Source organism: Chiloscyllium punctatum, chromosome 22 (genome assembly GCF_047496795.1).
Source record: "Chiloscyllium punctatum isolate Juve2018m chromosome 22, sChiPun1.3, whole genome shotgun sequence".
In the NCBI taxonomy this organism is placed as follows: domain Eukaryota; kingdom Metazoa; phylum Chordata; class Chondrichthyes; order Orectolobiformes; family Hemiscylliidae; genus Chiloscyllium; species Chiloscyllium punctatum.
Window position 1 is genome coordinate 88,749,508 of NC_092760.1, and position 24,915 is coordinate 88,774,422.

At 43.2% G+C, this 24,915-nt stretch overlaps 1 protein-coding gene across 2 annotated transcripts in view; it reads left to right on the forward strand.

The window, feature by feature from the left end:
• Nucleotides 1–24,915, forward strand: part of LOC140493842 (glutamine-dependent NAD(+) synthetase-like) — a 100,269-nt gene that overhangs the window by 53,528 nt on the left and 21,826 nt on the right. For both annotated transcript variants that reach the window (XM_072592801.1, XM_072592802.1), the window contains exons 12-15: nucleotides 2,000–2,048; nucleotides 8,478–8,580; nucleotides 11,254–11,422; nucleotides 23,925–24,060. In XM_072592801.1, the coding sequence (XP_072448902.1) occupies nucleotides 2,000–2,048; nucleotides 8,478–8,580; nucleotides 11,254–11,422; nucleotides 23,925–24,060 (457 nt within the window). The remainder of the gene's footprint in view (nucleotides 1–1,999; nucleotides 2,049–8,477; nucleotides 8,581–11,253; nucleotides 11,423–23,924; nucleotides 24,061–24,915) is intronic.

Here is a 24,915-nt window from a genome sequence, read left to right on the forward strand (position 1 = left end):
GAGTCTGTATGTGAGGCCCCTGCGTGGACTGGAGGCCAGTACAGACGCCTCTGCTCCTTCTCCTCTGCTTGGAAGGACTGGAGCTCTGAACTTTTTATTTCTTTATTTCTCTAATCTATTCCTAAGAATTTCTATCTAGGTACCATGTACCTAAGATGCACTCGTGCAGGTACATGTGACCATAAAGCTAATTCCAAGGTTGTAAATCTGTGGAATTCCCTGCCCAGTGTAGTAGTTGATGCTCCTTCTGTAAATGTTTTTAAAGCTAAGGTAGATTTTTTTTTTAACAATAAAGGAATTAAAGGATATAGTGAGCGTGCCGGTAAGTGGATCTGAGCCCACGAGAAGATCAGCCATGATCTTATGGAATGGCAGAGCAGGGCTGGACAGCCTACTCCTGCTCCTAGTTCTAATGTTAACTGAATCCATGAGTTCAAATCCCACAATAGTGGCTGGTTAATTAAAATTCGATAAGTAATGACAAAATGTGTTGGACAAGTGATTGATTTTCCGAAATGCTCTCTACAGCCAATAAGTTCAAGGGCAGCTAGGGATGGGCAACACATTCTGGCCTCTCCAACAGGGCCCACGTTCCATGCAAGAAGTTTTTAAAAAGTACACTACTTAACCCATTATTTGTTCAAAGCTCTCTGTTTTGTCCTTGTCATCCATTTCACTAGAGCACTTGTCCTAAACCAGTCCAAATGGTACAGCTCCCTCTTTGCCCACTACTGGTGCCAGTATCCCATGATGTGAATTACCTGTCTCTCCCAGGCAACATTATTCAGCCACACATTTAACCTCCTAACCTCTTTACTCCTGTGCCAATTGGTTTAAGACTGGGGTAACAATTTTGAGATTATTTACTTCAGGATTTTGTTTTTGAATTCGAACCCTCAAACTTTCTCATCAGAATATCATTCCTAGTTCTTCTTTGTTCCTATGTGAACCATGATAACTGGACCTGACCCCTCCCACTTCAAGTTCTTTGCCATCCATGATGGTACTTTACCCCCTGGCATTGGGCAGGCAGTGTAGTCTTTGGAACTTTCAGTTGTACCTGCAGAGAACAGTGTCCACTTACCTGACCATATTATTCCACCTCTCTTGTGTAAACTGAATGGTTTCCTGCAACTTGTTTGCAATGGAACTTCATAGTACATTTCATTGTTATTTGGAAACTTGGGTTCCAACGTGGACAGAATCTTGAATAACTTCAAGCCCTATTCCTATTTCTGCATTGTTAAAAATCATACAACACCAGGTTATAGTCCAACAGGTTTAATTGAAAGCTGCTCCTTCATCAGGTGGTTGATGAACCGTCTCATGAAGGAGTAGCGCTCTGAAAGCTAGTACTTCCAATTAAACCTGTTGGACTATAACCTGGTGTTGTGATTTTTAACTTTGTACACCTCAGTCTCACACCGGCATCTCCAAATTATTTCTACATTGCTTGTTAAGAAGGGGATAAATAATTTGTTTCATTTGTGTTCTGTGAGTAAAACTTGTTTATATGCATTTAAATCCAGCATTCAAAATAAAAATCCTTTCACTGGCTAACTCCGTGCTCTAGAAAATAAGGATAGATGAGACAGAAGATTGGTGTTGGAGCAATAGTTCAAGATAACATTGGTTCAGCAGGTCAGGATGAGGAATCCGTTTTTGCATAAGATAACTGGCGCTTTTTATTACAAAAAGAAAAACACTTTATTCATTTGTTAAAAGTACATCGGTAGCTTTGTGTGAATATGTTCAGTGACTGACCACAGTAAACAAATTACAAAAATAAAACTGAGCTATCAAGCCAGGATTCAAGTTGGGATGTGACTTGTCCAATATCCCCAGCAGCTGGGATCATTACATGATGCGATGGTAATTTTGCTTGATTTTACACCTCTAAATACAATATAAACACACTGCTGCCCAAGTACAGGATAAAACATTGCCAGAAAATTGTGACTTGATGTTGCTGATTGCATCCTCTTCATATTTTATTTAGTCTTGGACCGGCCTGTTGGTTGTGGGATTACCTGCGACGTAGTTCACAGGTAAGTCAGTGAGATGTATAGTCTCATTAAAAGAGGTAAGCTTAATTTTAGAAAGCTTTGCTCTTTCCCTACATAGTTTACAAGGTGCTTTGTTAAAAATGTCTATTTGTCCAGGTGGGATGCCTTCATTGTTTGAAGAAAGGTTCTTTGCGAGGTCTTGCACACTAACCAATTGTTACCGAACATACATTTTTAAAAATTTTATTTTTTCATAGGATGTGCATGTCTCAGGTAAGTGCAGCATTTGTTGTCCTTTCCTAATTGCCCCTTAACTGAGTGATAGAGGGCAATTGATGGTTAACCCCTTGAAGTAGGCCAGACGGGTTTAGAATGTCCCATTCCCTTCCAAACTGACATCAGTCAAACAAACAAATCCGTTTTTAAAATACTGGTAGTTTGCTGATCAGCATTATTGAAGCATACACCATTGTATTGCAGAGTTAGTAATTGGATTTAAACACCACTAGCTGCCACAGTGGAATTTGAAGCTGTGTCCCTAGACTGAGAGGCTGGTTATTAGGATAACCAGCCCAATATTCCTCCTGCACCAGCTATGGCTGGCTTGAGAGAGTTACCTGTTCAGTAGCCCAGTGTGGTGTAGGTGCACAGCACACTAACCAGGCTTCTCCACACAGAGTCAAACCACATTGCTGCTTTTCTAAAAGAGAGAGGATGGCAAATAACCAATTGAACTAATGCAAAAAGGAAATGCTGCCTCACAGCGCTGGGGACCTGGGTTCAATTCCACCCTTGGATGACTGTGTCTGTGTGGAGTTTTCACATTCTCCCCATCTCTGCCTGGGTTTCCTCCCACAGTCCAAAGATATGCAGGTTAGGTGGACGGGCCATGGTAAATTACCCTGGAATGTCCAAGCTAGGTGGATTGGCCATGGGCATTGCAGGATTACAGGGATAGGGTAGGGGGATGTATCTGGATGGGATGCTCTCTTGGTTGGGAGGAGTTCAGTGTTCACTGGATGGACTGAACGGCCTGCTTCCAGACTCTGAGGATTGTATGATTTCCATATTTCCATGACTTTCCTGGCTCTCTGCAGAGCAGTTTTACTGGTACCTGCAATGACATTTTGTGACCATCTGGAATATTAATGCTTTCCCTTGGAAGGTGCTGAGAAGGAAAGGCAGAACCTCTTGAATTTCTATTACACCTTTTTTATGTGTCCTGTAGGGGTATGTTTTAGCCAGTGAAGTTGGGGGGCATAAAGACATATTGGTTATGTCACTGCACCAGCAATCCCAGGCTAATGGTCTAGAGAAATGGGTTCAAATCCCAGCCTGGCTAATGGAGAAATTTTAATTCAGTTGACCAAATCTGGAACTGCAACCTTCTCCCCCTGAAATTAGCATGGGTTGTTGGAAAGACTAATTGACTGGGGGAGGTAGTGGTAACACTACTGGACTCATAACTAAGAAACCCCAAGGCTGGTGTACAGTAGGGCATAGATTTGAACTCTGTTATGGTAGATGGTGAAATTTGAATTCAGTAAAATTCTGGAATAAAACATCAGCCTAATTCCTATTTCGTAACCATTGTTGATTGTCGTAAAAGCCCATCTGGTTCGCTAATGCCCTTTTAGGGAAGGAAGCTGCCATCCTTGTCTGGTGTACATGTGACTCATTCCTGATGAAGGGCTTTTGCCCGAAATGTCAATTCTCCTCCTCGGATGCTGCCTGACCTGTGCTTTTCCAGCACCACTCCAAACAAGACTCTGATCACCAGCATCTACTGTCCACACTTTTGCCTACGTGTAACTCCAGACCCACCGTGATCTTGTTGACTCTTAACTGCCCTCTGAAATGGTTGAGCAAGGCACTCTGTGACCTCCACATCCGGTCCAAGAGTAGAACAAGTACATTTTGAAGTTTAGAGTTGACGTCAGAATTGTGGCGTGGCAGCCATTTTGCACAGACCAGGTTTTCATGTACAGTCCTGTGTTTGTGATGTTGTTTGAGGGACAAACCCTGACCAGGACATTGGGGACCCACCGCCACTTCTTCTTAGTGAGACGATGGGAGCTCCTGCATTGACCTGAGAGTTCAGATAGGGGCTTGGTTTAAAGCCTCATCCAAAAGCAAACATTTTAAACACTGCAGTATTGCAATTTTTGTGAAGATTTGTTACTCAGGTTGAGGTTCAGGTTGTAAGCTTGCTGGCTGAGCTGGAAGATTTGTTCTGATGTTTTGTCACCATGCTAGGTAACTTCATCAGTGAGCCTCCGGTGAAGTGTTGGTGTTCTGTCCTGCTTGCTATTTATGTGCCTTGGTCTGTTGTGGATGATATCACTTCTGGTTCTTTTTCTGAGAGGTTAGTAAATGGGGTCCAAATCAATGTGTTTGTTGGAGTTCTGGTTTAAATGCCAGGCCTTGAGGAATTCTCGTGCATGTCTTGGTTTAGCCTGTCCTAGAATGGATGTATTGTCCCAGTCGAACCAGTGTCCCTCATCTGTGTGTAAGGATACCAGTGATGGCTGATTGTGTGTCTTTTGGTTGCTAGTTGGTGCTCGTTGTGGTATCTGCTCAGCTCTCAAACCCACTGTCTTCGAACTCCAGGTGAGAGGCCACCCATGGAAGCAAACCTGACTTTGGAGGTGGTATACAGATGACGTAGTTAAAGAAACGTTATCTCACTGGATTGCGACTGCAAGCAAACTATGATTTATCCAAAGCTTTTACCCTTTAATAAATGTGAAGGGGAATGTAATGGGTCAGTGAAGAATGAGGGAATGTGTTACTTTGATCGGTTCCCTTGTATGGGCAGCTGCTCACTGAGAGCAGACTGGTGTTTGGTTCTGGACCTTGATCGTTTTTAGCTGATACCCAAGAGGAATGCGGGAGTGGCCGAGCATTATTAAACGTTCCTGGATTGTGTTCCGAGATGCGTCTGAGAAAGGGGGATCAGGAATTGGCTCCAATGTCCCTTTAGCCTATGGTAGAAGAAATGCACCATTTGTATTTGATACTACAGCACCACCTATTGTAAGTTGTGCCTTACTGGACTCAACTGTATTGGTTGAGTCTTCCAGAAGGGGGTTTGTTTGTATATCTGCGTGTGTAATATTATCGCCATTGCTGCATTTGGGTGTTTTTGGTATCATTATTGCTGTCTCCCATTGGTGAACAGTGGAGTAGCAGAAGAAATTCTCAGTTTGATGAACAACCGTCTTTATCCCCAGTGATGAGGGTGGTCACTGCTCTCTCAGGTCTTGCCTGACAAGGGGTGGGGAGACAGCAACAGAAATTGCTGGAGAAACTCATCAGGTCTGATAGCACTTGCAGAGAGAAAGCAGAATCACTGAAGTGGGGGCTTGGGTCGAGTATGATGGTGACCCATCGTGAATATCCTGCTCAATGCCAACTCCTACAAACTCCTACTCCTGGGAATAAGAGGAGGCCAGTCAGCCCATCTCGCCAGCCCATTCAATATGATCATGGCTGATCTGATTTTTAACCTGAACTCTACATTCCTACAGATACCTGAAACTTCCATCCTCCTTAAGTAAGAATCTTGTCCATGCCTTAACATTTTAAAGATTCAACATCCATTGAGTTTTGAGGAAAGGAATTCAAAAGACTCTCAACCCTCAGAGACCATAAGGGTTTCAGATACATAATTCTTTGAAGTTTATGTCACAGGTAGACAGGGTGGTTAAAAAGGCATTTAGCGCACTTGCCTTCATCGCTCGGACAATGGAGTATAGGAGTTGGGATGTCATGTTGGGGTTGTTCAGGATGTTGATGAGACCTCCTCTGGAGTACTGTGTTGAGTTCTGATTGCCTTGTTATAGGAGGGATATCATTAAGCTGGAGATGGTTCAGAAAAGGCTTATCAGGATGTTGCTGGGAATGGAAGGTTTAGGTTATAAGGAGAGGCTAGACAGGCTGGAACTTTATTCACTGGAGTGTAGGAGGTTAAAGGGTGAGGTTTATAAAATCATGAGGGGCATGGTAAGGGGAATAGCGGGTGTCTCTTCTGTAGGGCAGGGAATTTCAAAACTAGAGGGCATGTTTTTAAGGTTTTAAGATTTTAAAGACCGGAGAAGCAGTTTTACTTGAGGTGGTTTGTGTGTGGAATGAACTTCTAGAGGATGTGGTGGATGTGGGTTCTGTTATAATGTTTAAAGTACATTTGGATACATACATGAATAAGAAAGGTTTGGAGGGATATGGGCCAGGAGCAGGTAGGTGGACTAGTTAGACTGACTGGTCTGTTTCCAGGCTGTAAGACTTCCTCTTGTTCAAGTCAACTCAGGATTCAAAACTTGACCTCCACTCTCTCACCACAATACACCCTGTGCCTGAGATGGATTGCTGTAACTAAGCCTCCTAAGTTTAGAATTAAAACAGAAAATGCTGGAGAAACTCAGCAGGTCAGGCAGCATCTGTGGAGAGAGAAACAGTTAATGATTCAAGTCCAGTACTACTCTTCCAACGTTATCCAATATCAAACTTGAGTCTGTACATTGGGAGCACTGAATGAAGGATTTTGAGGCACCTTTTCTAACCTTGCTTTCTGTGGGTCTGTTGGGTTTGGCAGGTGGGGGGGTGGGGGCGGGGGCGGGGTATGCAGGTGAGGATGCTTCTAATTTGGTAATTGTAGGGTTGCAGTAATTCATTCATGGGGTGTGGGAGTCACTGGCTGGGCCCAGCATTTATTGCCCATTCCAGTTGCTCTTGGTGAGCTGTCTTCTGAAAACCTGCACTCTCAATTTGGGTTGACACCAAATACTGTCACATCTTGGAATGTAAGAGCAGTAGCCCATTCAACCCATTGAGCCAGCTCTGCCTTTCTGGGTCATATGTCCCATGGAGTTGAGCCACATTTCTGAGCTGCACTTGAGAATAAGGTTTTGCATTACTTTGATAAATGTGGGCCCAGCCAGTGACACCTACACCCTGTGAATGAATTAAAGCAAAGCTCTCGTTCACCAGAATTCTGAGTGAGTTTAGAAAACTCAGAACAATTATAATTATTTTGATTTCCAAGACGACTGACCAGGATAGCAGACTGAGGGTGTGTGAGAGGGAGTCGTTCTGAACATTACCTCTCAGGCAGTTGTCTGCCATAAAGAGATGTGTTGAGAGTGTGGTACTGGAAAAGCACAGCAGGTCAGGCAGCATCCGAGGAGCAAGAGAGTTGACGTTTCAAGCATAAGCCCTTTGTCAGGAATTTCTGATGAAGCGCTTATGCCTGAAACATTGATATTCCAGAGGAAGGGCTTTTGCCTGAAATGTTGACTCTCCTCCTCAGATGCTGCCTGACCTGTTGTGCTTTTCCAGCACCACACTCTTAAAATTGTTCTGTATCAGCCATCAGTCTGAACATAGCACTCAGGATGAATCTGTGATTAAAGCATCCTCTGCTTTCCACAGCCAGTGTAATGTATGGTTTTTTTTTGAACAAAAAGGTCCATGTGTATGCCAGCTGTAAACAGTTACCTTTTTCTTATTGAAGAAGGCTCTAATCTCTGGCGAGGGGGGGGTATCCAGCTCTCTTGGGGGGAGGGGATGGTATCCACCCCTGTGGGTGGGGGGGGGGGTTGTTCCAGCCCTCCAGTGTGTAAAAATATAATTGAAAACCCTGCCATTTCTCCATCCACACAATCCCATTGTGTTTGCTTGAAAAAAAGACACTTGTCAAAGTCTTTTGTCAATAGTCATCAGGACGTTTGCAAAAATACAAATTTAAGAGGAGCGCTAACTTGTTTACTACATTTGGTGATGAGTGAACTCTGGTAGAGTCATTGCTATTAAGAATGCAGCAGTTAATAATGATTGACAATTAACAGCCAGGCTTTATTTAAATCTTAACCAGGGAGGTTGACTGATTCGATAAGGATATTGCTCTGCAAAATAAACCAGCGAATGACTGTCAGCTGTTTTGAGTTGAAACCATGCAGTGTGTATACATGTTCTTTCTGTCTACAAAGACCAGGACTCTGTATTTCATGTACAGCTTCCAGCACCTGCAAGGGCACCATGCTGGGAGCCTGACTGACATTCGAACTGACTAAGGAGAAGCTTGGACAAAAAGTCTTTGCTCAACAATACTGGAGTTCTGTACCAGCAAGTGACTATTTGTTCCTGATTTTATTGCGTTTGCCAGATGGAAGTTTGTGTGTGTGTGTGTGTGTGTGTTGCTGTGGGGTGGAGTGACTGGAAGTGAAGAACCTTGATTCCCTAAACATAGCAAGCATTTCCAACTAACGTGAGTCAGCAGCTGCTGACTATTTGAACTTTCATAACCAAGACAAATTTATCTCCATGGAAACAGTTTTCTCCAACTTCACAGAATCTGGTGTGAGTGGGTATAGAGAAGTAATGTCCGTATGGAAGTATTGTTGTACTTTGAGTTGAGCAGATTCCTGTTAGTTACTCCTGTTCTGTGATGTATCATTTCTTTTGTGTTTGCAGGCTGGATTTCTTCTCCCTCTTAGTGGAGGTATTGATAGCTCAGCTACAGCCTGTATTGTCTATTCCATGTGTCATCAGGTGTGCCTTGCTGCAAGTAATGGAAGTAAGTTGGTATAAAGTTACCTGTCGATTATCATAACCCACCTGGTTAACTCATTCTCTTCAGGGAAGGAAATCTGCCATCCTTACCCACTCTGGCCTACAGCTTATTTCACACCCAAACAATATGGTCAACTCTAAACTACTCTCTGGGCAACTGGGGATGGACAATAAACATTGGCCGAGACAGTGACACCATCACCCCATGAACATCACCACAGAAATTAGGAACAGAAGTACCCCATTTGGCCCTTCAAGCCTGCTCCAACACTCAGTAATGCCCACCATTTAAAGTCAGGATTTGCCTGGATGGGTGCAGTTCCAACGACACTTGAGAATTTGACAGCTTCCAGGATAAAGCCCACTTGATTGGCACCAGCTCACGGCTGTTCTGTTTGTGTTCCAAATTCCACATTCCCATCCACCCTCAATCAACTTAAACTCTCCTTTAGACAAGACAGTGAGTCTACCTCAGTAATTAAGATACTAAGGAACCTTCCCCAAGCCCCCCCCACTGTCTTCCAAAGCAGACGGTACCCAAGCCTCTCAACCTGCAGAAAGAAAAGCAATCCTTTTCACCTCTGTCCACAAAGCGTGACTCCTAGTTTTTAAACTCTGCCCCCGGTTCCTCCTGTAGCAGCTTGATCCACTGTAGTTGCTGGCATGTTGTAATGTGGTAAAGTAAGATGCCAGTTCATATTCGGGTCTGTGTACCCTTTTTGTTTGAAGCTGTGGGTTTCATGCTGCGTGAATTCCCAACCAAAAACTCCGCTGCCAACTTGGCACTGACAGCATGTAAATGAAATATCCTTGCTTTGATAGAGGAAATAAAAATGAATTGTTAGGAGCTCTGTAGGCTGTTCTCTGCACAACAAAGTGGCTGAGTATTGGCAGAGGCTTTCCAGTAAAAGGTGGTGTATAACAAGGCTGGAGAACACAGTGTGAAATTGGAGGTTAAATAGAATCATAGAATTGTTCAGCATTGAAGGAGGCCATTTGGCCCATTATCACAATCCATATCCAGACACCAACATGATTTGGAAGTGCCAGCGTTGGACTGGGGTGCACGAAGTTAAAAATCACACAGCACCCGGTTATAGTCCAACAGGTTCATTTGGAAGCACTAGCTTTCGGAGCGCTGCTCCTTCATCAGGTGGTTGTGGAGTATAAGATCAAATGACCTCCAACCAACAGTATACACCAAGTATATTGATGACATTTTCTTCCTCCTGACCCATAGCGAGGAGTCATTGAAACAACTACACAGTGCTATCAATGCGTTTCATCCCACCATCAAACTCACCATGGACTAGTCTTTAGAATCTGTCTCATTCTTGGACATCTCTATCAAGCAGAGGCTACGGCAACGAATGGACACCACACAGCAATCATCAGACAGGAGTGTTCCCTCCAAGTTGAAGAACACTTCAGTGATCTGGGACACTCTGCCCTGAACCTTGGGTGACTACCCTTCAAGGCAGACTTCAGGACAGGCAACAATGTGAAGTGGCTGAACAGAGCCAAGTTCGGTACCCAGGGGATGGCCTTAACTGAGACCTTGGGTTCCTCACTCTCTCTTTCTTTCTCTCACACACTCTCTTTCTCTCTCATGCTAGCTCGCGCTCGCTCTCTTAGTCTCAGTCTCTCACAGTCTCTGTGTCTCTCTCTGTCTCTCTGTCTGTCACACACACACACACACACACACACACACACACACCAATCCTCTCTCATTTGCTCACGCATACAGACCCCCACACACACCCTCACAGACCTACACCCCTTTACACTATCTCACACACACTCTCTCACAGACATTCATATCCCTCCCACATGCGCACACACACATACATAATTTTGTTGGATGAATTTGTACTTGCAGAATTACATTGTACTTTGCTCAAAAACTCCATGAATCTATGTAAGATTCTGTAAATCCCTTTTTGTGAAATAGAATCAGTCTGAACATTGGTGTACAGACTACCTCACACAAGGCACCTCACATGGCACCTATTGTTAAAATCCACTTGAGAATGTAACTTTAAAAACATTTCTGAGATTTACATATGAAAGAACTGAAACCACGTGGTCATTCTAAGAGGACACACTTAACAAACAATCCAGGTCTTTTTCAATATATAATTTCAGTTGCATCACAATGTAAACTTTTGTTATAAATTCTGTCTTACAATCTTATACCCCACAACCAGCTGATGAAGGAGCAGCACTCAAAGCTAGTGCTTCCAAATAAACCTGTTGCACTATAACCTGGTGTTGTGATTTTTCACTTCAGACACAAAATAATTGATTTTTTAAAATAATACTTTTCACAATATATTTTTTGACAAAGTAGAAAAGTTAGATTTTTGCACTGAGTGAGGTTTGTCTTAATTTAGCTGTAAATTGATGAGGAATATTTTCAAATAAGGTTAAACAACTTCCAGCAGTTTCCTGGGATGATCCTGACAAACTGCTCTGCTAGGTAAAAGCAATGACTGCAGATGCTGGAAACCAGATTATGGATTAGTGGTGCTGGAAGAGCACAGCAGTTCAGGCAGCATCCAAGGAGCTTCGAAATCGATGTTTCGGGCAAAAGCCCTTCCAGCACCACTAATCCAGAAACTGCTCTGCTAGGTTGTGTATTAAAATGCTCTTGAGGTTTTTCATTCCGTCTGTCCAGATCAGCAGGTAATTGAAGATGCGCGGAGGATAGTGAATGATCCTCAGTATGTCCCCAAGGACCCACGGGAATTTTGTCACCGCATCTTTATCACCTGCTACATGGCGAGTGAGAACTCTTCACAAGACACTTGCAATCGAGCCAAAGAGTTAGCAGAGCAAATCGGCAGGTAAGGCATTGGTGGAAGCAGGAAATGGGTTAGTTTTGTTTTGGCATTTTAGGCACTGGTTCAGTCTTCTCCCTCGTGCTTTCAAATTTATGCAGTGATTTCTAAGATTTCAAACAGGATGGCACGGTGGCTCAGTGGTTAGCACTGCTGCCTCACAGTGCCATGGACCCAGGTTTGATTCCTTCCTCAGCTGGCTCTCTGTATGGAGTGTTCATGTTCTCCCTGTGTCTGTGTGGGTTTCTTCTGGAAGCTCCAGTTTCCTCCCCCAATCCAAAGATTTGCCATGCTAAATGGTCCATATTGTCCAGGGATGCGCAGGTTAGGTGGATTAGCCGGGGAGTTACAGGGTTAGGGTAGTAGGATGGATCTGGGTAGGATGCTCTTTGGAGGGTTGGTGTGGACTGAATGGCCTCCTTCCACATTGTAGTGTTTCTATGATTTTAAACCCTCTATATTACAATGTTCTACTTGAGGTTGTAAGTGATGAGATTACACACTTCATTATCCTTATAGTGAACAATGGTTGTTTGGGAGCGAAATTTTAATTCCTCTTATTATTTTCATGAACTGTTCAAATGTTATTCCTATGTAACTTTTCTGACCTAATTGTCTTGATTATTGAAGTATTAAATGACCAAATTACTTCTCTGGATTGAGGATTTGTCCTGTGAGGAATGATTAAATAAACTGGATCTTTAATGTCTGGAGTTTAGAAGATTGAGAGGTGATCACATTCAAAGATATAAATTTATTTCAGCAATCAACAGGGTAAAGGCAGGAAGGATGTTTTTTCCCCTGAGGGGACACCATCTCAGAATATGGAGAAGCATATTCTGGAATAAAAGGAAGACGAATTTCTTCACTCAGAAGGTGATGAATCTTTGGGAATCTGTCTCCCAGTGTGCTATGGAGGATCAGCCATTGAATATGTTTGAGACAGTGATCAATAGATTTCTACAGATTAACAATATCAAGGGGGACAGTGATCATAATTGTATGCATTTTAAGATAGTTACGGAAGAGGAAATGATTGGTCCTCAGGTGAAAGTGCTAAATTGGGGGAACAGCGTTAGGGAGGAACTGGATAAAGTGGACTGGGAATCAGTTGTTTGAAGGTAAATCCACATCTGGCACATAGGAGTCTTTTTAAAGGCCAGTTGGTCAGGATTCAGTTCAGCAATTTCCTGTGAGGATTAAAGATAGGGATGGCAAAGTTCAGAACCTTGGATGTCAAGAGATTTTGAAAATTTAGTCAAAAAGGAAGGTCATGTAAGATTTAGGAAACTGATATCAGATCAGGCCAATGCAGAGTATAAAGGAAAGAGAAAAATATTTTAAAAATAAACTGGGGGGGGCTCGAAGGACATTTCATGGTCCCTTCAAGTAGAATTAAAGAGAATGCCAAAGCAATTTATACTTATGTAAGAAGCAAGAGGGTAATGAGGGAAAGGGTAAGTCTGCTCAAGGACAAAGGAAGGAATTTATGCATGGAGCCAAAGGAGCTGGGTTCGGTCTTTAATGAGTACTTTGCTCCAATAGGAGAAGGACATGGATAACGGTTAGATTAAAGAAGGATTTGCTGATACTGTCAGGCATGTCAGTATTACGAAGGAGGTTGTGTTGGTGTCATGAAAAGGTACATAAGGCCCCAAGGCCTGATGAGATCTATCCCAGAATACTGAGGAATGCGAGGAAAGAGAGTGCTGGGACCTTGACTGAGATCTTTGTATCTACAGGTGAGTTTCCGGAAGACTGAAGAATAGCTAATGTTCCTTTTATTTACCAAATGGAGCAGGGATAATCCAGGAAATTATAGGTTGGTGGGTCTTAAATCAGTAGTAAGGAAATTATTGGAGAAAATAGTTGGGACAGAATTTACTTGCATTTCGAGAAGACTGGACTGATTTCTCCCAATCAGCATGGCTTTATGTAGGAAGAGGTCTTGTTTTTCTTTTGAGGAAGTGACAGTTGATGAGAGTAATGTAAATAATGTTGTCTACATGGACTTTACTAAAGCATTTAGAGTCATAGAGATGTACAGCACGGAAACAGACTCTTTGGTCCAACCCGTCCATGCCTACCAGATATCCCAACCCAATCTAATCCCACCTGCCAGCACCCGGTTCATATCCCTCCAAACCCTTCCAATTCATATATCCATCCAAATGCCTTTTTAAATGTTGCAATTGTACCAGCCTCCACCACATCCTCTGGCAGCTCATTCCATACACGTAACACTCTCTGCGTGAAAAAGTTGCCCCTTAGATCTCTTTTATATCCTTCCCCTCTCACCCTAAACCTATGCCCTCTAGTTCTGGTTTCCCCGACCCCAGGGAAAAGACTTTGCCTATTTATCCTGTCCATGCCCCTCATAATTTTGTAAACCTCTATAAGGTCACTCCTCAGCCTCCGACGCTCCAGGGAAAACAGAGAGCCTGTTCAGCCTCTCCCTGTAGCTCAGATCTTCCAACACTGGCAACATCCTTGTAAATCTTCTGAACCCTTTCAAGTTTCACAACATCTTTCCGACAGGAAGGAGACCAGAATTGCACGCAATATTCCAACAGTGGCCTAACCAATGTCCTGTACAGCCGCAACATGACCTCCTAACTCCTGTACTCAATACTCTGACCAATAAAGGAAAGCATACCAAACGCCGCCTTCACTATCCTATCTACCTGCGACTCCACTTTCAAGGAGCTATGAACCTGCATTCCAAGGTGTCTCTGTTCAGCAACACTCCCTAAGACCTTACCATTAAGTGTCTCAGTCCTGCTTAGATTTGCTTTCCCAAAATGCAGCACCTTGCATTTATCTGAATTAAACTCCATCTGCCACTCCTCAGCCCATTGGCCCATCTGGTCCAGATCCTGTTGTAATCTGAGGTAACCCTCTTCGCTGTCAACTACACCTCCAATTTTGGTGTCATCTGCAAACTTACTAACTGTACCTCTTTTATGCTTGCATCCAAATCATTTATATAAATGACAAAAAGTAGAGGGCCCAGCACCAATCCTTGTGGCACTCCACTGGTCACAGGCCTCCAGTCTGAAAAACAACCCTCCACCACCACCCTCTGTCTTCTACCTTTTGAGCCAGTTCTGTATCCAAATGGCTAGTTCTCCCTGTATTCCATGAGATCTAACCTTGCTAATCAGTCTCCCATGGGGAACCTTGTCGAACGCCTTACTGAAGTTCATATAGATCACATCTACTGCTCTGCCCCCCTCAATCTTCTTTGTTACTTCTTCAAAAAACTCAACCAAGTTTGTGAGACATGATTTCCCACGTACAAAGCCATGTTGACTATCCCTAATCAGTCCTTGCCTTTCCAGATACGTGTATATCCTGTCCCTCAGAATTCCCTCCAACAACTTGCCCACCACCGAGGTCAGGCTCACTTGTCTATAGTTTCCTGGCTTGTCCTTACCACCCTTCTTAAACAGTAGCACCATGTTTGACAACCTCCAGTCTTCCGACACCTCACCTGTGATTATCGATGATACAAATATCTCAGCAAGAGGCCCAGCAATCACTTCTCTAGCTTCCCACAGAGTTCTCAGGGACACCTGATCAGGTCCTGGGGATTTATCCACCTTTAACCGTTTCAAGACATCCAGCACTTCCTCCCCTGTAATCTGGACATTTTGCAAGATGTCACCATCTATTTCCCTACAGTCTATATCTTCTATATCCTTTTCCAGTAAATACTGATGCAAAATATTCATTTAGTATCTTCCCCATTTTCTGCGGCTCCACACAAAGGCCGCCTTGCTGATCTTTGAGGAGCCCTATTCTCGCTCTAGTTACCGTTTTGTTCTTAATATATTTGTAAAAACCCTTTGGATTCTCCTTAATTCTATTTGCCAGTGCTATCTCATGTCCCCGTTTTGCCCTCCTGATTTCCCTCTTAAGTATACTTCTACTTTCTTTATACTCTAAGGATTCACTTGATCTATCCTGTCTGTACCTGACATATGCTTCCTTCTTTTTCTTAACTAAACCCTCAATTTCTTTAGTCATCCAGCATTCCCTATACCTACCAGTCTTCCCTTTCACCCTGACAGTAATATACTTTCTCTGGATTCTTGTTATCTCATTTCTGACGGCTTCCCCTTTTTGCAGCTGACCCTTTACCTGTAAACATCTGCCTCCAATCAGCTTTCAAAAGTTCTTGCCTCATACTGTCAAAATTGGCCTTTTCTCCAATTTACAACTTCAACTTTTAGATCTGGTCTATCCTTTTCCATCACTATTTTAAAACTAATAGAATTATGGTCATTGGCCCCAAAGTGCTCCCCCACTGACACCTCCGTCACCTGCTCTACCTTTCCAAAGAGTAGGTCAGGTTTTGCACCTTCTCTAGTAGGTACATCCACATACTGACTCAGAAAATTGTCTTGTACACACTTAAGAAATTCCTCTCCATCTCAACCTTTAACACTATGGCAGTCCCAGTCAATGTTTGGAAAGTTAAAATCCCCTACCATAACCACCCTATTATTCTTACAGATAGCTGAGATCTCCTTACAAATTTGTTTCTCAATTTCCCTCTGATTATTGGGGGGTCTATAATACAGTCCCAATAAGGTGATCATCCCTTTCTTATTTCTCCGTTCCACCTAAGTAACTTCCCTGGATGTATTTCCAGGAATATCCTCCATTAGCACAGCTGTAATGCTATCCCTTATCAAAAATGCCACTCCCCCTCCTCTTTTGCCTCCCTTTCTATCCTTCCTGTAGCATTTGTATCCTGGAACATTCAGCTGCCAGTCCTGCCCATCCCTGAGCCATGTTTCTGTAATTGCTATGATATCCCAGTCCCATGTTCCTAACCATGCCCTGAGTTCATCTGCCTTCCCTGTTAGGCCCCTTGCATTGAAATAAATGCAGTTTAATTTATTAGTCCATTCTTAACCCTGCCTGCCCTGACTGTTTGACTCACTTCTGTACTCAGCTGTACCCGTCTCAGATCGATCTCTTTCCTCACTATCTCCCTGGGTCCCACCCCCCCACCTTACTAGTTTAAATCCTCCCAAGCAGTTCTCGCAAATTTCCCTGTCAGTATATTAGTCCCCTTCCAATTTAGGTGCAATCCGTCCTTCTTGTACAGGTCACTTCTACCCCAAAAGAGATTCCAATCATCCAAAAATGTGAATCTTTCTCCCATACACCAGCCATGTATTCATCTGCTCTATCCTCCTATTCCTGCCCTCACTCGCTTGTAGCACTGGGAGTAATCCAGATATTACTACCCTTGAGGACCTCCTTTTTAAAATTCTACCTAACTCTCTGTAATCTCCCTTCAGAATCTCAACCTTTTCCTTTCCAATGTCATTGGTTCCAATGTAGACAATGACCTCCTGCTGGCCCCTCTCCCCCGTGAGAACATTCTGCACCCTCTCTGAGACATCCTTGATCCTGGCACCAGGGAAACAACACACCATTCTGCTTTTTCTCTGGCCACAGAAACATCTGTCTGTACCTCTGACTACAGAATCCCCTAACACAATTGATCTCTTGGAAGCTGACGTACCCCTCGTTGCATTAGAGCCAGTCTCAATACCAGAAACTTGGCTGTTTGTGCTACGTTCCCCTGAGAATCCATCACCCCCTACATTTTCCAAAACAGCATACCTGTTTGAAATGGGTATATCCACAAAAGACTCATGCCATCGGTGCTGACCTCTCTTACCCTTCCTGGAGTTAACCCAAGTATGTGACTGTACCTGAGACTTTTCCCCCCTTTCTATAACAGCTGTTGCAAATTCCTCATTGCTTCTATCTGTCTCTCCAACTGATCCACTCAATCTGATAAGATTCGCATCCAACAGCATTTATGGCAGATATAATCCGCAGCAACCCTTAAACTCTCTTTAAACTCCCACATCTGATAAGAAGTACATATCACTGCAAAGGCCATTTTTTTTGCTCCTTCACAATCTACAGACCCAGAAAATAACACCGTCTTATTCCTCTACAAACACTGCCCCACGTTAAATTAATAGCTATGGCTTATATTTTAAGTTTAATCAAGAGACTTATCTCCAAAAACCTATAATCAAGAAAGAACCCACTATACCCACTACTGCAGCCTTTCTATTGGACAGACTTAAAACAACAACAAGGTCCCTCATGGGAGGCTGACACGAAAATTGGTGCAGTTGTGGATAGTGAGGAGGGTTGTCAAAAGATACAGCAGGATACAGATCAGCTAGAAAGTTGGGTGGAGAAATGGCAGAGTTTAATCTGGACAAGTGTGAGGTGATGTATTTTGGGAGATCAAATGCAAGAAGAAATTATTTGCACTGAAATACAGAGGGACCTTGGGTTGCAAGTCCATAGCTCCCTGACAGTGGTAACACAAGTGGAAAAGGGTGGTAAAGGAGGTGTATTGGCATGCTTGTCTGCATCAGTTCGGGCATTGCATATAAAAGTTGGCAAGAGATATTGCAGTCATATAAGACTTTGGTTAAGCTACTTTTGGAGCACTGTGTACAAATCTGCTTGCAACACTGTAGGAACGATGCAGAGGCTTTGGAGATGGTGCAAAAGAGATTTCTCAGGATATGGCCTGGAGTGGAGTGTATTCAATGGGCCGAATGGCATGCCTTCCACACCTATTTCTTATGGTGGTCTTATGGTATTAGATATCAGGAAAAGTTGGACAAACTTTGTTTTTGCTGGAGCGTTGGAAGCTGAGGGGTGACCTGATACAAGTTGACAAAATTGAGAGACATGGATAAGGTAGATAGTCAAACTCTCTCTCTTTCCCCAGGGTAGGAATGTCAAATGCACCATGGCTCAGTGATTAGCACTGCTGCCTCACAGCGCCAGGGACCTGGGTTCAATTCCAGCCTCTGGCGACTGTCTGTGTGGAGTTTGCACATTCTCCCCGTGTCTGCGTGGGTTTCCTCCGGGTGCTCCAGTTTCATCCCACAATCCAAAGATGTGCAGGTCAGGTGAATTGGTCATGCTAGATGTGTAGGTTATGTGCATCAGTCAGGGGTATATATGGGCGCTCGGGTAGGGGAATGGGTCTGGGTCAGTTACTCTTCGGAGGGTCAACTGTGGATTTGTTGGGCCGAGGGGCCAGTTTCCACGCTGTAGGCAGTCTATGATTCTATGAAATCCCTAGTGGGCATTGGTTTAAGGTGAGGGTGAGAAAGTTTTAAAGGAGATGATGAGATACATTTTTTGTTCATTGCGGATATCCACAGAACATAACAGAAGGCTTTCTAAATAAACAGGTGATGTTTCCCATAGCCAGTGAATACATGGTTGGAGGATTACACAAGCCACAGAATAAATCTTTGGGCTGGAAATCTGTGAGTCACCTGAATCTTCAGATACATGGGGCTCCATGTGTAGACCCTCTACCCCCAGCCCCTGATGGAAAGGATGAGGATGTTTTTGCAAAATTTGTTTATGGGCTGTGGGCATCGCTGGCTAAGCCAGTTTCGATTACCTTTCCCAATTGCCAAGAAGGCATTTACAAGTCAACCACATTGCTGCATGAGTCTGGAGTCACATGTTGGCCAGACCAGGTAAGGATGGAAGATTTTCCTCCCTGGAAGGACATCGGCAAACCAGATGGGTTTTTGCAGCAATCAATGCTGCATGATACCATGAGACGAGCATTTTTACTTTGGATTTGATTCAATTCAAATTTTAACTCCAATGGTGGGATTCAAACTCAGGTCCCCAGAACATTGGCCTGAACTTCTTTGCTAGTCTAGTGGCATTACCACCAAGTCACCATGCCACACGCCATCATTGGAAAGCCCAGTATTAGGGTCTCTGTGGCCCAACGATAGAAGGAATGGTAAAAGGATGTCTGGGCAGTGGTAGACTTTTAAAAAATGTATAAGTAAGTCCACCACCCATTTACCAATTCACCCAATTAAACAAATTACAAACACTGCCCCTCAGGAACAGTCTAACAACGACACAACCGAAGAAGGGTTTGTGGGGAGCAAGGGAGTTGAACAGAGCCCTCCTTTTTTTTGTTTAAATAACCCACCACCAAGTTAACAGGACACCCAATTAATCAAGATACAAGCACTGCCTCATCAAGAAGGTAGGGGAGACAAAGGAGGGACTAAATCAAAGTGGCATTGGAGAGAGAGAGAATGCATTGCAGCCCTCATGGTACCCATCTAGAAAGCAGCACTCGAATAGAAACTCTAACCTCAATCATCTATGAGGCTGTTTGGGTTAACCCTCCAAGAGACCTACATAGTTAACAGAGACCGAACAGAACATCAGCCATGATCTAAAATAAAACACAGAATTGTGTTGTTAGAAATCTGAAATAGAAAATCAGTTGTGAAGAACGGTCTCTGGACTCGAAACATTAATTCCACAGATGCTGCCAGACCTCCTGAATTTCTCCAGCAGTTTGTTTTTGTATCAGCCATGATTTCACTGAGTGATAGCATGGTCTGGAAGAGCTGAATTTCCAACTCCTCTTATGTTCTGAAAATAAATACTGTGGCTTAATTTTGCTTCAGCCTTGAGTCTGTTTCATGAGAAGTACGATTCACCAGCTTTTAAGGTTTTTAGGAACAAGTTTGAAGAATCTAACAAACAAATATCAACATTGATAAACGTTACTTATAATGCAGTGAATATGTTAAATGATCAGCGGGGGAATTAAACTCTTATTGGTTACTTCTCATTACTGAGAACTTCACATCACTTCACTTTGGAAAGAATGTAGTACTGGATCCCTCTTGGTATTTCCATCGGCTCTATTCTCCCTGATTCTTTGGGGCAAGTCATCCAGAGTCAGAGGTATACAGCACGGAAACAGATTCTTTGGTCCAACTCATCCATGCTGACCAGCTGTCCATTTTACAAAAGAAATGCTTTTTACAAGCAAATTGTTAGGGGTTTAAGAAACCAGCCGCCTTGGTTTGTTTTGTGAAAATATGGTGCTTTTCATGATTTGATTTGTTTTGAATTTTTTCTATGCATAAGGAAATAATCTGCTGGCCTTGTAAGCAGTAAGTGGAGCTTCACTTGAACACATATGAAGACACACTGTCGCTTCAAGGGGCAATGTCAATTATTCAATTGTTTTCAGGCCTCATCATATACTGATACGCCTAAGTGGCTGTGACTGTACGATGCTCTGAAAAGGAATTTGTTCCGTGCTATCTTTTCTTGCAGAGAGATTTTGCCAGTTGTACAGAAATGTCTGCTTCAGAAACCGCGGGTAAACAGTTGAGTCTTTATTTGAAATTAGACAAAAGAAGAATGAGGGGATGGTGTCAGGCTGACACAAACCCATGGTCTTTAGGATTTCTAATCAACTATTCATGGCTGTTAAGACACCCCTCTGGAGCAAATGGGACCCAAACCTAGACCTCTTGGTTTAGAGGTAGGGGCACTACCATTGCATCACTGAAGCTCCAGTTTCACCTTTTCTGAAAGGCCCTTCACTTAAGCAACCTGAATAATTGAATTGACTTTTTTTAATGATTCCAACAATAAGACTGTAAGGAAACAGGAACAGGAGCAGACTGTTTGGACCTTTCCTGATGAAGGGCTTTTGCCCGAAATGTCGATTCTGCTCCCTCACCTGCTGTGCTTTTCCAGCACCACAGTCTTGACTCCAATCTCCAGCATCTGTAGTACCTACTTCTGCCTGTTTGGCCCATCAAGCCCGCTCCACCATTCAATAGGATCGTGGCTGATCCAATATTCCACACATCCACTTTCCTGCCCTTTCCCTGTAACCCTTGATTCCCCAACTGATCAAGAATCTATCGATCTCAGCCTTAAATCTACACAAGGATTCTGCCCTCACAGTTCTCTGTGGCAAAGAGTTCCAAAGGCTCTCAACCCTTTGAGAGACGAAATTCCGCCTCATCTCAGTCTTAAATTGGCACCCCTAAATTCTGAGACTATGCCCTCTGGTGCCAGACATTCCTAGTGAGGGGAAACTTCCTCTCAGTATTTACCCTGTCAAGTTCCTTAAGAATCCACTATGATTCGATGGGACAAGGGAAGCGAGGTGGGAATGTGGAGTAAGCAGATCATGAGAGAGGAACTTTACTGTACACATCTCATGAGGTTTGTTTTGCACTGGATAACACTACCCCTGACCTTGCTAAGCTAGGAGAGTAATCACTGTTTAATCTTAATCCGAGATGGATTCTTAGAAGAGCCGGTGCTGGAGCCTACCAGGGAGAAGGCAATTCTGGATCTGGTATTGAGCAACGAACCAAAATTGATCAGGGACCTCGAAGTGAAGGAGCCATTGGGAAGTAGTGACCATAATACAATAAGCTTCAATCTGCAATTTGAGAGGGAGAGGGTACAATCGGAAGTGACAATATTTCAGTACCTTAACAGGGATGACAGTGGAGGAACAATGGCAGATATTTGTGTATAATGCAGAAGTTGCAGGATCAGTTCATTCCAAAAAGGAAGAAAGATCCTAGGAGGAGGCATGGGATGCCGTGGCTGACGAGAGAAGTTAAGAAACATATAAAGCTAAAAGAGAAAAAATATAACATAGCAAAGATAAGTGGGAAAACGCAGGACTGGGAAGCTTTTAAAGAATAACAGAGGATTACTAAGAAGGAAATACACAGAGGAAAAAATGAGGTACGAAGGTAAACTGGCCAAAAATATAAAGGAGGATAGTAAAATCTTTTTTCGGTATGTGAAAGGCAAAAAAATTGTTATGGCTAAAATTGGGCCCTTGAAGACAGAAACCGGGAAATATATTACGGGGAACAAAGAAATGGCAGAAGAATTGAATTGGTACTTCAGATCTGTGTTCACTGGGGAAGACACAACCAATCTCCCTGAGGTAACAGTAGCTGAAGGACCTGAACAGAAGGGAATTTATATTTGCCAGGAATTGGTGTTGGAGAGACAGTTAGGTCTAAAAGTTGATAAGTCCCCGGGCCTGATGGTCTACATCCCAGGGTACTGAAGGAGGTGGCTCGAGAAATCGTGGATGCGTTTGTGATTATTTTCCAGAATTCGATAGATTTGGGATCAGTTCCTGCGGGTTGGAGGGTGGCTAATGTTGTACCACTATTTAAGAAAGGTGGGAGAGAGAAAGCAGGAAATTATAGACCAGTTAGTCTGACCTCAATGGTGGGAAAGATGCTGGAGTCTATTATAAAGGATGAAATTACGACACCTCTGGATAGTAGTAACAGGATAGGTCAGAGTCAGCATGGATTTATGAAAGGGAAATCATGCTTGACTAATCTTCTGGAATTTTTTGAGGATGTAACTCTGAAGATGGACGAGGGAAATCCAGTAGATGTAGTGTACCTGGAATTTCAGAAAGCTTTTGATAAAGTCCCACATAGGAGGTTAGTGAGCAAAATTAGGGCACGTGGTATTGGGGGCAAAGTACTAACTTGAATTGAAAGTTGGTTGGCTGACAGGAAGCAAAGAGTAGTGATAAACGGCTCCATTTCGGAATGGCAGGCAGTGACCAGTGGGATACCGCAGGGATCAGTGCTGGGACCGCAGCTTTTTACAATATATGTTAATGAAATAGAAGATGGTATTAGTAATAACATTAGCAAATTTGCTGATGATCCTAAGCTGGGTGGCAGGGTGAAATGTGAGAGGATGTTAGGAGATTACAGGGTGACCTGGACAGGTTAGGTGAGTGGTCAGATGCATGGCAGATGCAGTTTAATGTGGATAAATGTATGGTTATCCACTTTGGTGGCAAGAACAGGAAGGCAGATTACTACCTCAATGGAATCAATTTAGGTAAAGGGGCAGTACAGAGAGATCTGGGTGTTCTTGTACACCAGTCAATGAAGGTAAGCATGCAGGTACAGCAGGTAATGAAGAAGGCTAATAGCATGCTGGCCTTCATAACAAGAGGAATTGAGTATAGAAGCAAAGAGGTTCTTCTGCAGCTGTACAGGGCCCTCGTGAGACCACACCTGGAGTATTGTATGCAGTTCTGGTCTCCAAATTTAAGGAAAGACATTCTGGCTATTGAGGGAGTTCATGAGGTCAATTCCTGGAATGGCGGGAGTACCTTACACTGAAAGACTGGAGTGACTGGGCTTATATACCCTGGAGTTTAGAAGACTGAGAGGGGATCTGATTGAGACATATAAGATTATTAAAGGATTGGACACTCTGGAGGCAGGACACTCTGGTTCAGCACTCACCCATCAGCGGAAACAGAGGACACAGCTTAAAAATACCGGGTAGACCATTTAGGACAGAGATGAGGAGAAACTTCCCCACCCAGAGAGTGGTGGCTGAGTGGAATGCTCTGCCCCAGAGGGCAGTGGAGGCCCAGTCTCTGGATTCATTTAAAAAAGAATTGGATAGAGCTCTCAAGGATTGTGGAATCAAGGGTTATGGAGATAAGGCAGGAACAGGATACTGATTTAAGGATGATCAGCCATGATCATATTGAATGGTGGTGCAGGCTGGAAGGGCAGAATGGCCTACTCCTGCACCTATTGTCTATTAATAGTGTGATTTTATCTAATTTCAGTTATCACATTAACTTGAACATCGATCCAGCGGTGAAGGCAATGATGGGAATATTCCGCTTGGTAACCGGTAAATCTCCACAGTTTGCAGCACATGGTGGCGGCAGAAGAGAAAACCTGGCCCTACAGAATTTGCAGGTATGTAGGTGGAATTTCCACTACATCTTGTGACCTGCATGCAGGGTGAATGTTGTTTGCTTTATGCAAAAGGCATAGCTATGTAGTGTAAAGAATAATAGTGAGCCCATTCACTAGTCCACATACACTCAATATAACATGTGAAATGATAAAAGAAAGTTCTGACTATGTTCAGCAGGTCAGGCAGTACTTGTAGAGACAAAAAACCGAGCTAACCTTGTGACTTTTCTGACTGGTGGCAATTCTGATAACTAGTCAGTCCAAGAGCAAAAGAAACTAGAGTCATGAACATGACCCAGTCCATCACGCAAACTAGCCCCTCCTCCTGTGACACCATCTTTACTTCCCATTGCCTTGGGAAAGCAACTAACATAATCAGAGTTAAAAATCACATGACACCAGGTTATAGTCCAACCGGTTTAACTGGATGCTCTAGCTTTCGGAGCGTCGCTCCTTCAGGTGGTTGTGGAGTATACAATTGTAAAACACCGAATTTACAGCAAAAGTTTACAGTGTGATGTAACTGAAATTATACATTGAAAAATACCTTGATTATTTGTTAAGTCTCTCATCTGTTAGAATGACCGTGATAGTTTCACTTCTTTCATATGTAAATCACAAAGCGTTTTTTAAAAGTTACATTCTCAGGTTAACTTTAACAATTGGTGTCATCCCAGAAAAGATGTTGAAGGTATTAGCCCCCTTTGTTCTGTTGTCTGTGCCATAATGTTTAGACTGATTCTAATCTTAAAAATGAATTAATAGAGTCTTACATGGATTCATGCAGTTTTTGAGTAAAGTACAATGTAACTCTGCAAGTACAAATTCACCCCTACAAATGTGTGTCTCTGGGGT